This window comes from Sander lucioperca, chromosome 2 (assembly GCF_008315115.2).
Source record: "Sander lucioperca isolate FBNREF2018 chromosome 2, SLUC_FBN_1.2, whole genome shotgun sequence".
In the NCBI taxonomy this organism is placed as follows: Eukaryota; Metazoa; Chordata; class Actinopteri; order Perciformes; family Percidae; genus Sander; species Sander lucioperca.
Genome location: NC_050174.1, coordinates 22482671 through 22499597, shown reverse-complemented (window position 1 = coordinate 22499597; position 16927 = coordinate 22482671). Strand labels below are relative to the sequence as shown.

The following is a 16927-nucleotide window of genomic DNA, read 5'->3' as shown; positions in this document are numbered from 1 at the left end:
TTGTATATGTGACTAATAGATTTCTTTCTTTCTTATGCAAATACAGAAAACGGACTAAATAAGCTCATTCTATTGCATACTGGTTTTCAAGCAACATTTATATTTTGTTGGTCAAGTCATTTTATAAAGAGATTTAGCAACATTCTCAACCTCAGATACACATGCACACAAAAACAGACAGCAGAATCAAAAGAAGTGAGATGTGTCAATGTATTTGAAAGATCGTTGTGTCTGCAAAGACAGAGAGACATGGGGAGGGAGGGAGGGACATGGCCTGTAGTGTCCTTACGCTATTGTTAGCATATTTTGGCGTTTGTAACTGGGTCTGACGTCTCCCCTCGGCTTGGGTTTTGATACACAGTGATGGGGTAGACAAAAGTAGCATGAACACCTAATCCGATGCTAGAGACACAATTAAAAACCCTGCAATCAGTGCCCCCCGTTGCGGAGCTTTGAACGGACAGTCAACAAAATCTAAAAACTCTAAGCTTTCCAAAGGCAGTATTTATTGCAGGGTAGGTGTACTGGACTATATTAGATCACACAGGTGTGCATGATAGCATCCACTTCCTGAACATTGTATACATGATACATCTTCTATGTGAGACATATTTACAGGGAAATCAAAGAGATAAAGGGAGAGGGTTCCATAAGATCAAATAAAAGCATAGATAAGGCGGGCTATGAAAACAATAAAAAAAATGAGACAAAAACAATCAGTGGATGGCTCAGATGTTGAGCAGAAGGTGGTCTTCCTCTCAGGCGGAGGAATGCAGCGCTTCTTGCTCCCTGTCATCCCTCTCTTCGTCATCCATTTTGCGTCCGTGTTTCCGGAAGTATTTGTAGCGCTGGACGTACAGCTTCACAAGGTTGCTGACTTTGACCGGGTTGATTTCCCCAGTGCGGCTATGGCAGATCTGAGACATGGACACAGTGGGATTTAATAGCCTTGTTTCAATCCAAAGACATTGAGTATATATGGTTGGATGTCATTTCATTGTAGGAATAGATACCACTGCTGCTTTATCAGCCAGTTTGAAAGCATTGCTCAAACTCCATGTAGTAATTATATTATAATAGTATTGTGAACTACAAGCACAGGCTTCATACAGTAACATTTGAGTACTAATCATTCATTTCACCCAGATGATGTTATATAGCGGCTACTCTATGAGAATGAGCGTCCTGTTTTCTGTGTAAAGCCCTTTGAGATGACATACTGGGATTCAAGGCTCTAGTTAGCTCCAGAAACAGGAACTTGAATTAGCCGCAGCCGTGAGCCAGTGTTGGCAGAAGGCTGAACTACCGACTCGTCTGCTGCCTTTACGTTTCCTCTCGCACTGTCGTTACCATCGGAACGCGGAGACACTGGAGGCTGCGTGAGAGGAAACCTAAACGCCACAAACAAGCTGGTATTCATGCTGAACGATAAACTGGACTACATTTTTACACAGTTTCTTTCCTCTATGTACTGTATATAGATTACAATAAAATCGCTGATAAAATAGTTTAGCTTTGAATTAGCTGCAGCCTTTGGCTATGCTAAACGGAAATTTCACCGAAGGAACTGGCACAAGCTTCTGCGTTCACTGAACAGCCAATAGGATCTCTCGCTCTCTCTGAAATGACCTGTGATTGGCCAGAGTTTCCCGTGACAGCTCGAGTTTCTAAAGCCTGAAAGCAGAGCCAAGAGGAGGTGCACAAGTCTAGTTTTTTCTCAGAACACTGGAATTACAATATGCTGAAAGGTTATTATGATTTTCATGCGCAATGACGCCAAAAATAAACTACCTACTGCGGCTTTAAGTAAGATGTGCACTGAGTGTGCGAGTGTTTTGCTCTGCTACGTGCGCTGAGGCTGACCTTATGCACTGCCTTCCTGAGGATGTCTTTGTAGTCGTCCTTGTTGATGTCTTTGCGTTGATAGTACGGTTTGATGGCGAGCTTCACCTCCTCCACCGCCCGCTCCTGGGTGTGCAGCTTCTTCAGGTACTGGGCAATTCAGGTAACAGACATGTTAAATTAATGATACGATAATAATAATAATAATAATAATAATAATAATAATACAACACTTTATGTGTATAGTGCTTTTACACAGTTAAAGTGCTATACAAGATTAAAACAAGATAATACAGTAATACTTAAACACATCACAATAGTGTAAATTAATTTACCTGTATTAAAGTGACAGCGAGGCCTTTATTTAAAGGTCTAATATGTAATATATTTACTATAATAAATCCAAAAATGATCCCAATGCGTCATCAGATATTAAGGAAACATGTTGAAAATACGTTGAAATACTATCTTGTCTGACAACAATGCTAATGCCAGTATTTTCTACTTTTGAAATGTCCGTCCCGTGACGTCCGTTTGTGTTTTGGCCTGTGTGTTGGTATCAACTGCCCAGTTTGACAGCCAGGCCGGTTGCCAGATATACCTGTAAAAACGTAGACCCAGCGCGCTGCAGCTGTAACGTTAGTACAGCCATGAAAGCAGCAAACAAACAGGATCAACGGAGATTGATTCTACCGGACCTAAAAATAAAACGGCATGTTTCTAACAGTTGCGTGACCAGAGACGTAACAACCTGGGTAAATGTTGGAGATGTATTTGAAAGATGGAGACAGCTTAGAGCCCAAAAGGACAGCGAGTTGGCCAATTTCCTCCTGAACAGGTAAGCATTAGCTTCAGGCTAATTTATCACGGCTACAAGGGACGGGCATTTTATGTCATTTCAACATTCGTGTGCTCAAATTAAATTATATAGCTAGAGTACCAGAGTAGGTTACTCGCAAAAACAAATTGCGACACAGCCAGTAAAGTGATCCCGACTGGTCCTGGCTAACACCGTCATGCTAACCCTGCTAACTGCTAACGTTACCGGAGGACCAGGCAAGCGGGCCGCGGCTGTTTACAACGTGTAGCCTGTTCAGCGGCCGTAGCCGACAACGGTGAGTTATTTGAAGCCAAGAGAGGGGGGCTGTAAATCGGGAAGAGAGGACCGTGAGTTTGCAGTGTGTTTAGCAATTGTTGCTGTAATTCTAAGCCAATAAAGTGTGTTCAGTCGGCAAGGTAGTGCTATGTTTAGCGGTTCTCACCGTAATTCTAAGCCGAGGAACTGTGTTTATCCGTCAGGTGGAGAGGACAGCGACGTTGTTGCGTTTTTAGCGGTTCCTACAGCAATTCTTAGCCGAAAAGGTGTGTCTGTCAGTCTGGTACAGAGCTCCACGTGAGCACGGGCTTTTATGACTGTCAACATAGCCAGCATCTAACGTTAGCTACTCCACTGTGCTGTGAAGTAACGTCTGGCTATGTGAGACAAGCATCTAGCAACATTGTTGTGGATGCTGTGGTCTCAACCTGGCAACCTCCGTGAACTTGGAGTCTGGGCAGGAGGGGGCAGAGGGGGACGACGACGACTCTCTCCAGTATTTTGAATTTGCACTGCAGTAACTATTTTAAACACTAGCAGCCAGTATTACTTATTTCACCTTTAAAATATGAAATGAAATAAAAAGGACACATTTTAGACAAACAGTCCTGATCTGTGCATGAACCTCAAATTTACCTTGTCAGGGTCTTTGCTCTCGTTGTCCCATCCAGTGTCACCAGAGCTCCCAGTAACTCCTGAAAGCCCCACAGGCATAATGGAGGGAGGGGTCTGTGCACATCCAACACCTTTAGAGGGGTGCAGGAGAGAGGGGGGAGTTTTGGTGCAGCCAACTAATGGGAGGGAGCTGTGGAGGATGAACTGGGCTGGGCTCATACCAGGAGGCGGAGGCAGAGAGGGAGGGGGCGGGATCTGGGAGGAAGAGGCTGAGGAAGGAGGAGCCAGCTGCTGGGACTGGCTCTGATTGGCCTGGGAGAGGATCTGCATGAGAGACATGAGACAAAGTGATAGCACAGTCAACAGATTTAAGGGTTAACAGGCTGAAATGGAAGTACTCCACATATCTGACTGTACCTATGCTTGCTGCGACTATTCATATATGTGTATTCATTTTTTTTTTTTTAAAAGGCGATAAATCAGAAAAAAACAAACAAAATGGAAACGGGGTTTAAAGAAGAAAAAAAAACGCTCAAAACCAACATGGAAACACAGTAATGTTCCCTCAGCATTTTGTTTTATCGCTAAACTGTATGTAAAATGAGCGGTGACGTTAAATCACCCGTTAACGTAACGTTATCCTAAGGTGCCGTCTATTTGCTGGATTTTAGCGGTTTAGTGGTTAGCTTACAAATAAGCCCACTGACGGCAACGTTATTGTTCATATTTTGGCACAATGTTTAGTAATGACAGTAGTAGTGGTCATAGTGAGTGAAAATGTGATGTGAGATGCACGTTGCAAAATGTGTTATGTACCTGGAATAGTTCATTAGCAACGTAACGTTATGTGTGATAATCTGTAAAGCTGAACGGACTCACGGCAGTAAAACAGATTTTATTCAGATCCAAAGACTAACGTTAAGATCTAATGTTGACATCCTCAGAAGTTTAGTTGCAAATAAAGCCAACTGTTGCCGAAAAAGGAACATTACTGATGATTTTTATTTTTAGCTGGGAAGTAAAAATGGACCAAATGTTTTGCCTAGCAATGCCAGTAAAACGGTCTATATGCATTTGTTCAATATTGCTCAGATATCTATTGTGAAGAAATAAAGAATTCACTTTAGACTGTAAACTCTGTATGTTCTCTAATGTTACGTTACACCCTAGTGTCTCTCCGAACTATTTTCAGCTAATTAGCGTTAGCTTTATCTGCCGTCTAAGGCAGATTTGTGTCCATTTTGACAGACAAACGCAAACACAGGTTAATTTACAAACAGACATAACGGGCAGAAATACCACGTCCATGACCCCAACTAATCGATCATGACATTCGTTGGTAACTATTTTTATAAATCGGTTTTAATTGACCAGTTGTTGCAGCCCTACAGACATCTCTAGGGCTGATATCTCCAACACTGGGCAACTCACACCAAAGCTATCTAGACTGATAAACTGCATTACAGGGTTAGAGGAAAAATACGTATTTTTGATTTGGGGTTGAACTGTCCCTTTAGACAGCGTGGCGCTCTGACCTGGCTGGTTGCTTGGATGAACTCTTGTGCTTTGGCTCGGCTGGCGAGATTGGCCTCCTCCATTTTGAAGAGCAGAGCAGTCACTGAGAGGAAGAATGATATAACGCCATTATTTCAGGAGAAGCACACGTATATATCTAGAAAGTTATACATTCGTTGATGAACATCACGTGAATGACAAGGCAACTAGAGATGGCCCGATACCATTTTTTTGCTTCCCGATGCAGATTCATATACCTGAACTTGCGTATCGGCCGATACCGAGTACCGATCTGATACCAGTATGTCATATATGTTATTATGTTTTAACAGCTGTTTACTACTATCCCTGTATGGATAGGATATGATTTATATCATTGTGTCGGCCTGGCTCGGCTTAAACTTTTTGTGAAACATGAACAAACACAAACAATAGACGCCGCAGAACTTTCTTTTATTATCTAGTTTGACAGTAGTCATAACGGAAAAAGAACATTAACTACTTTAAAGTAGATTTTCTTCTGGGCTAAATTACGTGGTATCAGATCGGTGCATAAACTCCAGTACTCACCGATACCAGCATTTTAGGCAGTATCGGAGGCTTCGCAGATACAGGTATTGGATGTAATATTTTACATACTATAAGAAAGTCTATTTTAAGTGAGTTGACAACAACCATGTTAAGTGTTTTGCCAATATGTGGTAACATCTACCTCCATAGTTCTGAGGTGTGAACAGAACAGCACTTTCAGTGCAGATGGAGACAGACACTGGTCATGCTCAGATGGATACAAATGCAGGTCTGGGTCTTTTCTCTAGCTCACAGCAACTTGTTAAAGAGCAACTAGTAGCATGACAAGAGTCATGTATGGAACTACAGTTCTGGGAATTTTTGATGACCAGAGGCAATATGTTATACCTGCATTTCCACCATCTGTGGCGGTCAGGAAAAATGAAATAGAACTCTCCACACTGTCGACAGTTGATTTCTGTTCATATATACAGTGGCACTCATAAGTTTATGAACCCATGTTAAAAGTTGACTAAAAACATGAATAAAATGAAATTGATCTTAATGCCTTAATTTAAAAAAATGAGGAAAAATCCGACTTTTAAGGACACCAATTTTCTTTGTGAATGAATAATGTATCGTAAATAAATAAATGTTCTTCCTTAAAATACAGGGGGCATAAGTAAGTACACCCCTATGTTAAATTCCCATAGAGGCAGGCAGATATTTATTTTTAAAGGCCAGTTATTTCATGGATCCAGGATACTATGCATCCTGATAAAGTTCCCTTGGCCTTTGGAATTAAAATAGCCCCACATCATCACATCCCCTTCACCATACCTAGAGATTGGCATGGTTTTATTTCAGTTAGCCTAATAGCTGGTTTGATTTGCATTGAGAGATGATTTTATGGAAAGTACCCCATGCCAATCTCTAGGTATGGTGAAGGGGATGTGATGATGTGGGGCTATTTTAATTTAAAAAAAAAAAATCTAACTTTAGTGTAGTCCTTTGTAAGCCCCTTTACGGTGTGTGTGAATGTTTCGTGATAACATGACAGACTTCTGTGCATCTATGCAGGGAACTCACACGCTAGGACTCCTCCAGTGGTGCAGTCCACTCCGGTCTGCAGACTCCAGGGGAGGGCAGGCGCTGCTGGGGGGGGAGGAGGAGGAGGCTTACTGGCAGACGAGGAGGACACAGAGGAGGAGGGGTCCGACGACGACAGAGGCAGAGAGAGGGACGAGAGACCACAGCCTGCCGAAGAGGATGAGCAAGGAGGCGAGGCCAGGGATTTGGGGGCATCATCTGGAGGAGGGAGCTTGGCGGTGGGGGTGGACAAGGCAATGCCCAGGCCAGCTCCGTGGGGGGTGGACAGACCGGACGGACTGGACGCCGGGAGCGTGGGGCTGGTGGGACAGTCCTCGGCTAGGAAAGAAGGGTCCGGAGTCTTACAGCTACTGTCCACAGTCTGAGAGTCTGGCGAAGACTCCCTGGTGTCCCGCAAAGGAGCCATAGAGGGTGGAGGCGTGTGGGGCGGGGAGGAGGAGGGGGGGAGCACACTGGTGGAGGAGGAGGAGGAAGAAGAAGAGGAGGACGAACAGGGCGCAGGGCCAGCTTGGCTAGTGTGTGGACTGACTGACTTGCTCCCATCTCCCATGGCTGACTGAGAATCTAAGGAGCCTGCCCCCCAGCCCTCAGACGGGGCTTTTGTTTGGGTGCCTTCTCCGGCCGCCAACCCTACGGCTCCGCCTTTTTCTCTGGTCTTCTTGGCCAGGCGGCGGCGGCGCTTGGTCGCCAGAGATGACGAGGGCGAGGAGGCAGAGGAGGAGGTGGACGTGATGGAGCTTGGTTTGGTTTTCTTGGATTTCAGCCCTGCGGGACGGGTTAAGGAGGACGGCGGCGCAGCCAGGCTGCTCCGCTTTCCCATGCTGCTCAGGTCTTTACTGCGGTTGCCCAGTGACAGCGGCTCCGAGCAAGGCTTGAGGAATGGAGACCTGCTCTCATTGTCCCTGCAGAAGACTACCGCAATTGAGCCACCGACCACAGAGCCCCCAGCGCCCCCGCCTGTACCTCCTGGCCCTAGGAGGTCCATGCCCAGCTTTCCAGAGCCAACGGAAGCCCCCGTGGTGCTGCTCACGCCCTCGCGCACCAGCACGGACACCTTCGACTGAAGCTTGCCTTTCCGACTGCCGCTGCTCTCTTTCTTGGATTTGCTAGAGTGACCCAAATCCTTCCTGCTGCCTTTGTCCCGGTCTTTGTCCTTTCCCAATTTCCTGGCTCGCTTTGCTGAGGGGAGGCCAGATGAGGCGGAGCCGGAAGTTACGGTCAGTGAGGAGAGGCATTTGCTTTTGGTTCTATTGGAGGAGGAGGAGGACGAGGATTCAGATTGGCCAATCTTCTTCAGTGAGTCAGATTTCTTTTTCGGGTGATGTCGTCCAGCCTTGGGGGTAGTTTTCGTTTTGGGGCTGGGCGCGGGTGGTTCCGGGGGCAGGGCAGCAGGGGGCGTATCCTCCAAAGAGGGGTAGTCCGAGTCCAAAGCCTCCCCGTCCAAAGACAACACGTCGATCTCCAACTTGTCGGAATAGCGGTCCGATTCGTAGCTGTGATACCTTGGTGGCGAGAGCGACTGCGATTGGCTGCGACAACTTCCCTGGTCCTCCATCTCTCCAGCCGAGTGCCATTTCCTCTTCTTCTTCCTCTTGTGGGGCTTGTCTGAGTCCTGTGCGGGCCGACAGGGAGAGGTGGGGGTGAGTCTCGGGGAGCCGGGGACAGTGGTGGTGGTCGTGGTGGTGGTGACCGTGATGGTTCTCTTGATGGCAAAGAGGTCAGACCCGTTGAGGTCTTGGATGGATGGCGGGACAACGGGGCGGCCGTCCCAACGCAGTTCCCTCCCGCGCTGCCTGTCTCGGTCCCCTTCCCGCTTCTCCCGGCTTCTTTTGGACCTCTTTGAAACGCCCCGCTCTCTGCTGCTTGAATGTTGGCTTCCCTTACTTTCCCGCTCCTCCTTTTTGGAGCTAGAATCTCGGTCTCTTTCGTCTCTTCTATGGCTACTGGTCCGATTCTGCTCTCTGTCTCTGTCCCTGTCTCTCTCTCTCTCTCTCCCTCTGTCTCTATCCCTCTCTCTGTCTTTGTCTCTCTCTTTCTCCCGGTGTCGTTCTTCAGATAGGCTTGAAAAGGAGTGCCTAGTGTGGCCCCCTCTTCCCGAAGAGTTGCAGGATCTTGAAGCCTCGGGGCTGCTGTGCTGTCTTTTCTTCCTCTTCCGGCTACTGCTCCTGCTGCTCCGCCTTCCTTTGACCTCCTTCCCCGCCTTGTGCCCTCGCTCCTTTTCTTTGCTCCTCTCCCGACCTCCCTCTTTGTCCTTATTGCTCTTTTTTCTTCTCTCCTCCTTCTCTCCGTTCTTATCCTTGCTTTTCTGTCGGTTGCAGTCCTTGGAGCTCTTGGAGGACTTGCTGCGGCTCTTGCTGCCTTGCTCTGCCGGAGGCGCGGGAGGGGAGGAGGGTGCAGAGGCTGGAGGATGGGAGGGAGGGGGCGCCGGCTGAGGAGAGAGGGGGGAAGAAGCAGGAAAGGAGAGGTATCTTTCCTTTCGTCTGCTGACCAGCTTCCTCCTCAGATCCTCCACTCCTACCACGGGCTCGTCCTCCGGCTCTCTGTCCGCCTCCCAGGTGCTCTCGGCGCGCACCGACACAAAGCCGTCCCCGTCCAGCACCCGCAGGATGCGCTCCGGCTTGGAACCGAAGAAGGAGACGCTGGGAGAATTCAGCGAGAGGATTTCTCCGGCAGATCTCTTATTGCCGCCATCTCTTTCAGCAGCCCCGACTATCTCCCCCTCCTCTATCTCAGAGTGATCAGAGTCATCCCGGTCCCTCTGCCCCCCAGCTTTGGTGCTGCTACAGTCCACTGTCCTCCTAAGAGAGAGCTGGGTGGCCCGACAGGGGCTTGGCAAGTCAGTCAAGGCGTCAGTGGAGTCTGGAGGTTCTTCCTCTTTCTCCTCGTCATTGCCCCTCTCAGCATTTCTCTTCGCCCCCCTCCCTCTGCCACTACCGTCATCGGGGTCTGATGCTGGGGAACCAGTGGGGTCAAAGGGGTCATATTTCTCCCCTTCCCCCTCCTCCCCCTTCACTCCCTCAGTTGGATGGAAAGGATCATACATCTCCCTTTCCCTGCCCTCCTCTTCACAATCAACACGTGGCTGCGCTGAGGGGCGAGGAAAGGATTTGGAGGAGGTGGCGTTGGACGTAGGCGTGGAGAGAGACTGCGTTGCTGGAGAGGCAGAAGTGGCGGACACCCTGGCCACCTCTGTCCCCTGGGTCAGACCTTTCACATGGTTCGGAACAACGGACAGGTTGACGCAGACGGAGGAGGATGTAGACAGGGGCGATGACGGAGCAGATGAAGGAGAGGACAGGGACAAGGAGGGCGAGCAGGGAGGAGGGCTCCTGGCAATCTCTCTAACTCCGCTTGGGGAGGAGGAGGCAGCAGGCCTCCTTCTGAAGCCTGATGCCGGAGTCAAGTCCATGGGCCAGGAACGCTCGGGGTGCAGAAGTCAGACAGCGGGTCCTGGAGGTTGGTAGCGACGGGCAAGGCGGTGAAAGGAAAATGGAACCCAGGAGTACGCCTAGTAGAAAAGACAGAGGACACATGCAGTCTTTATCATACAATGAAAATCTACCCGGAAATGTTGAGACCACAGAGCAGTAGTAGCCCATTTGTGACTTTAAAAGTGGGAGAATGATTTTGCAAGGATATAAGCTGGTTAATTTGATGAATTACAATTGATCTGGAAGACTAAAGTAACATTTAACATTGTCATTCTTCTGCTCTCTGTCAAATAACAGCACATATGAAATAAGTTGCCCATGTTCAACACAGCAGTAACGGATGTCCATGCCAGGAACCTGTAGTAATTCCACTTCTGCATGATTCCATCCTCTCACTAAGATTACTATTAGTCTACAAGGGGACAATAATGGGCAGAATAGAGCCTGACTGAGGATATTTGATGAGGGACATCTCATTTGTCGACGTCAACATGACCAATGTAGCGTTATCAACATACAGTGGCTTGCATAAGTTTACACACCCATGCTAAAGTTGACTAAAAAGAGGAATAAAAAAAACATCTTTTGTAAATTGATCTTAATGCCTTAATTCAAAAACAATTGGAAAAATCCAACCTTTAAAAGGACACCAATTTTCTTTGCGAATGAATAATGTATCGTAAATAAATAAATGTTCTTCCTTAAAATACAGGGGGCATAAGTAAGTACACCCCTATGTTAAATTCCCATAGAGTCAGGCAGATTTTGATTTTTAAAGGCCAGTTATTTCATGGATCCAGGATACTATGCATCCTGATAAAGTTCCCTTGGCCTTTGGAATTAAAATAGCCCCACATCATCACATCCCCTTCACCATACCTAGAGATTGGCATGGTTTTATTTCAGTTAGCCTAGAGAGAGAGATGATTTTATGGAAAGTACCCCATGCCAATCTCTAGGTATGGTGAAGGGGATGTGATGATGTGGGGCTATTTTAATTCCAAAGGGTACTTTATCAGGATGCTTTAACTTATGCAAGCCACTGTATATTTCATTAGCTATTATGAAGATAAATAAGAAATGTCAGTAGAGAAATGCAAAAGATACATTTTTCCATCACATAGCGCTGACTAGTTTATTTTTGACCAATAACATACCCTGCTCAGTACGTATGTTGTTCACAAGTCTTAAGTGAAACTAATATAAGGGCTTCTATAAAAATAAAAGTGCATTAACGCAATGTGTTCATGTTTTTGTTACGTTACGAAAGTTTTAAAACTTAATTATGTATGACAAAACCAGTATTAGTTTATATTATCTCTACCATATGGAGGTGTCCCATTACAGGAAAGGGGACTACAAAAATACAAAATCAATGGCCAAAAGCAGAGAATGTGTGAGTCAACCAGCGTCAGTGTCTGGATGAAGAGAAGAAGTGGAGATTGGGTGAAGTATGTTTAGTAACTCATGAACAAATGATTCATGGCGAGTCACGGTGCTGCGTATCAAGTACAATTTAGGCTCATCATCATGCATTAGGCGTGGGCCGGTATGAGGTTCGACCGGTATGATAACCTTCGGCAAAAATATCACGGTTTCGCGGTATTACAATTACAGTTATAAAATGTGTTATTTTTTTTAAATGTCTGGGTAAACACAATGTATTTGATTTTAAAACACACTGCACACTGGCAGGGAGAGTGATTTCTAAACTGCACTTTCTGTCCTTGAAGGTTTTTACCAAAAAATGTGAATTGCACACGACTAGGGTCACCGTGTACCGGGGCGGGACAAATAATGTCATTGGTTGGAAATTATGGGGAGGGCGCAGTCGTCACAAAAAAACAACGACATAGGTTTTGTTACACTGTGCTGTTGGCTGGGTTTTCACATTCAGCTGTAATAAATCACAGCAGAGCGGAGCGGTTCAATTCATTCCTTCTGATAACAGCGGTATGCCCGCTGAAAGTGCCTGGATGTTTAGCAACTTTTGCGAGGGGTAGCTAGAGTTGTAGTTCCAAAAAGCTGCCTGTAAAAAAAACCAGCGTTGGAACATAAGCGTATGAAACTAAGTTTTATTTTATTATCTCACTGCCTCTCTCTCGACGCACATATGTTTTTGCTCTAGTGCGATCAAATCCGTCTCGACGCGTTCCTGCAATAATTATATTTTCTTAAATGTATTTTTTCCTAGGTGGCTGTGAGGTAGTGCTCACTTATACAATCCTATAGATCACAGTAGGTATGCGATGCAACTTGAGAATCTGCAGTAATACGCTTGTGACAGTGCGACGAAACTGGTGAAGGAGGCAGGCCACAACTGCTCATTTAGGTAAACACAACGTACGGAAACCAGTTAGTTTAAAAACCAGTAAGGCAGACTGATCTCATGAAGTGGCTTATGTATGACACGCCAATTCGTATGCCATTATTGGCGTGCTATCAGGATGCATACTCGCTTTTTAGAGTATTTATCAACGCCGTTTGGCCTCCATTGACTTACATTACCTTGCGATTGCGTGTGAATTGACGCCGTAGCGAGTAGTATGAAAGGGCGAAAATCCGCGTAGGGATGGTTGGTCGGGGTGGAAGATGGGTCAAACCCAGGACTCTCACCCAGGAGAGCTGGGATCGTGTCCCGCGTGTCACGTTTCCTTTCCACGTTTGTTCTTTTCCTAAACCCAACCGGTTCTTCTTTCCTAAACCCAACCCGCGTGTGACGTTTCCTAAACCCAACCGTAGCCTTGCGAAAACACGCCAAGTGGCGTGTGAGTTTACGCTGTGACGTTGCAGACTGCCGTCCGCTGTATACAGCGTAGACATACACGCGGACAGCTCAAAATGCATACAGATAACGCCACTTGGCTTTAGGAAAGTGGCGTGTATGTTTACGCGAAGTCATGATGTCATGTTGCGTAGGGACACAACCCCAGTAGTATAGTATCGCGCAAATCTCTCTTTTTTTTTTCTTTTTTTTAATGAGTCCGGAAGGCAAGAGCAAGAGAGTATATATTTATCTTTTTTTTCCTGTTTCTGTATTTATTGTTCATTTCCTTATTAATGTTTAATATGTTTGTTTGTGTATGTATGCACCAATCACCAAGGCAAATTCCACGTACGTGCAACTTACTGTGGCAATGAACGTCTTTCCGATTCGGATTTAAAGCCTCGTCCTAAATCGATACTAAAGTAGCCTATTCAATTCAATTTCATGTATTTTATCAAATCCTAACAAGAGTTATCTCAAGACACTTTACACACAGAGTAGGTCTAGACCACCCTCTGTAAGTTCCTTGTTTACTGCTGCACCTGCAATGAATGAAAAGCAGAGGAGGAGAATAAAACTATAAGCTGGCCATGGCTAGCAGCGCACGTTTCTGCAGACTGCAGAAAGCATGCTGTACAATGACGATATAAGTACCAAACATTAGTTCTGGTGGTGTACAGCTGGACTGGAGAAGGTCATCTGTTCGTTGAACAGAACGTGTAAAGTAATTGGTATGCATCACCCCCCCCCGGGGTTGCGACCAAGGCCGTGTCTGAATGTTGATGACCAGGGACCAACCTGCGTTGACTGGCTGGTGCCTCTTTCACACCAATGCCCAGGGTCAGACTAGGGTTAACCTTTGTGTTGACTTCGGGTCACATTGACCCGTTTTCAATTTTTGTTTTATATCAGGGAATATGGGACGTAGAAATAAGCGCTGAAAATGTGTAGAAGAAACATTTTACAATTTAAACCTTGTGCTGTCTCCCTGTCAACCTTTTTTTTCCCCCGACGTTTTTGACGCCGTTTGTTTTTGCTTTTTCCGACGCTTTAAATTTTTGAATTTTTCTTCCACACATTTTCAGCGCTTATTTCTACGGCCCATATTTTCTGATAGAAAACAAAAATTTAAAACGGGTCAATGTGACCCCAAGTCAACACAAGGGTTAAAACGTCGGAAAAAGCAAAAACTGTGAAAAAAAAGGCGTCGAAAAAAAATGTTTTTTTCAAGGTTGACGGGAGGACAACACAAGGGTTAAAGAGTTCATGGACATCGGAAAAACATTTTTTTCCGAGTGAAAACGTCATCATTCACGTCCCTTCCTGTGGGAATCGGAGGTGGGAAACTCGGGCTAGATTTTGCTAACTGAGTTTCCCAGTTGGCGACGCATTGTTGACAACTGACGTTTGACGTAGGCGACTTTGGTTCACTGAACATATTTCAATGACAAACTGTTTATTGTGGACAAATGCCTCTGCCAAGAAACATACACAGACATCACATGTTTCACATTATTCATAAATAGGCCCATGTATTAAAAAAAAAAAAACAAAAAAAAAACACCACCTTATCTGTGTCCTTTCCCGTCCGTTGTCCTGCAGATAACACAAACAAACACCTGTCGATGTGCTGTTTCTATGCTCGTATAAGAAAAACAGCAGAAAATCTTTTGTTATTGTGGCCTCCATGTTTTCACACACCTGATACTCTAGGCTACAGCCAACTGTTGGTGGCAGTCACGCAACAAGTTGTTATGCCAAACGCCAATATAACAGAAGAAGAAGAAGAACAACACGCATCCCGGCCATGTGAACGCTGGCAGTCGGAAAAACAACGTAATCACGGGGGCGGTCCCTGTTATTCCCAGGTGGCATGAACGCAGCACATCTCACCCGGGTACAGCCTCTGTTTTGTCACTTCAAACCAAGGCAGTCAACACGAGTTGATCCCGGGGTCATTTCATACATTTCAGGTGCAGCCGTAAACAAGGATGTAGGCTACTGTAGTATCAATTTAGGCTTTGCTGTCGACTCATTTTAAAAAAAGACAAGGAGAAAGAGAGAGAGAGAGAGATTCACAGCGGCCACACTAAACTGCAGGCTGCAGACTGTCTCAGGCAAGAGAGAGCAATGGTGCTGTGAATGAGAGAATGAAATAAAACCTATACATTTACATTCTAATGCTAGGTTTTCACAGGCAGCTTTCTCCCCCCCCCCCAACTGCAACTCCGCTACCTAGGGCTGGGTGATATAGAGAAAATCAGATATCATGATATTCTTGACCAAATACCTCGATATCGATATTGCTGCGATATTCTAGGGTTGACAATTGGTGCTTTAACTAAATATCTTCACACTTAGATTTTAGATAAATAATCATCAGTAATGTGGACATAATGTCTAAGTGGGGAAAAGGCAAATAATAGAACAGTTACAACAGTCTGGAAAGTTCATAAAAGTACATCACTTTACTGTAATGCAGCCTTTAAAACCAGTAAAAGACAACACTTATGTCATATCACGATATCCAAAATCTAAGACGATATCTAGTCTCATATCACGATATCGATAAAATATCGATATATCGCCCAGCCCTACCGCTACCGTTCTCCAAAGTTGACTAGGGCAGAGCGGTGGACATCATTCTGTCAACAGTCTTCGCTCATACTGCTGTTGTCAAAAAGGGAATGAATGTAACTCTGCAGTTATTCAAGTTGTGTTTTTATAGTGTGCAGCAATCTGTGACCACTGTCAACAAAGCTAACAAAGAGCCATCCCAAAGTAATAGACAGCAAAAAGAAAGAGAAAGCAGCAGCAGGCCAGCCTTGATTTAATCACTTATAACAAGTGACATGAGCAAGGATGGTTTGGTTTGGCTGTTCATGACTGGTTGAAGAGTCAGTCCAGTTTGGGACAGTACATTAATGCCAAACTGCTCACTGGTGTATTAACACATGTAGCTAGCTAAGTATCTCACCTAGAGTCCATTTCTCTGTGCTGTTTATCCAATGAAAGGAATGCATTCTTATGCTAAGCTCTTTTTGCTGACTACCGTTTACTGACTACGTGTATATGTGTTGTATGAGAAACGTGTATTTTCTAACTCTTGTTGATGGGAAAGAGATAAATACAGTACAGTTTTCGCGTTAACAGACTTTGCTGTAACGTTATCTGTGCTCACTCGTAGCCAATGTTAGCTTTATTTTTGTTGACGCTAGTTATGCTAACGTAACGCCGCTGGCTGTCAAATTGGACATCTCTGTAGCTAACGCTTTGTTCGTTGTGTTATAATATTTCTAATCTGGTTGTGTCGCTGTTCATACATAACGGTACATTGGATTTATTAAAAGGACGTAGCTAACGTTACAATTGTTGTTGGCAGCAGGTACTCAGTTAGCTAGCTAGCTTAACCGTGAAACCGTGTGCTAATGATTTACCTGTAGTCCGATAATCTGCAGTCTCAGATCAAAGCCACCGTCTCGCATTACATTTAATCAACCGTTAAAAGAAATCATCAACTGTTTGTTTTTTTTCGTTTTAAAAGCACAACAGCAGCCCCAGTCCATCAATCGCCGCCATCTTCCTTCCCCTACTTGTCGGACGCAATTTTGCGTTTCCTAGGATGGCGAAGTCATGACCCGCCCTACTCTGCCTATGATTGGCTAGTAGGCGTACTTATTGCCTTCGTTTGTTGAATTGGTTAGGCATGAGGCGTGAGATTGGTTAACCGTTAAGGTAAAGAGTAAAAGGAAAAGCCAATTAGGAGCAGAGTAAGGCAAAGTAGGGCGGAACCGGGCTCTGGGCGGAACCACATGCCATTTCATAATTTTTTTTTTTAAGTCTTTATTGAAAAACAAGTGCAATGACAACGATATACCTAGGCATATATACCAGGGGGTAAGTGGTAAATGAATTATATCAGAAAAAAATATATAATTACAAAAAGGATTCAGCAGTTCAGTAAATTAAAGTGATGACTAGTTTGTATGTTTTGTTGCATTTCATACAAAAAAAAACTTTAACTACAGCTTTTCTGTTACA

The 16927-nt window shown here is 45.1% G+C and overlaps 1 protein-coding gene across 1 annotated transcript; it reads right to left on the bottom strand.

Annotated features, from left to right (window-relative positions):
• Positions 1–80: 80 nt before the first annotated feature.
• scaf1 (SR-related CTD-associated factor 1) lies at positions 81–16532 on the bottom strand. Its single transcript, XM_031292536.2, has 6 exons — positions 16324–16532; positions 6668–10196; positions 5089–5171; positions 3575–3877; positions 1864–1992; positions 81–917 (listed from the first exon to the last, which is right to left on the bottom strand). The coding sequence occupies exons 2-6, from the start codon at positions 10095–10097 to the stop codon at positions 759–761; spliced, it is 4104 nt and encodes a 1367-aa protein (XP_031148396.2). The 5' UTR covers positions 10098–10196; positions 16324–16532; the 3' UTR covers positions 81–758.
• Positions 16533–16927: the final 395 nt, after the last annotated feature.

Coding starts and splice junctions, on each gene's coding strand:
- scaf1 (XM_031292536.2), bottom strand. CDS start 10,097: ATGGACTTGACTCCGGCATCAGGCTTCAGAAGGAGGCCTGCTGCCTCC. Junction 1,993..3,574: donor AGAGCAAAGACCCTGACAAG/GTAAATTTGAGG, acceptor TGAATTGCCCAG/TACCTGAAGAAGCTGCACAC. Junction 918..1,863: donor TCAGGAAGGCAGTGCATAAG/GTCAGCCTCAGC, acceptor TCCATGTCTCAG/ATCTGCCATAGCCGCACTGG.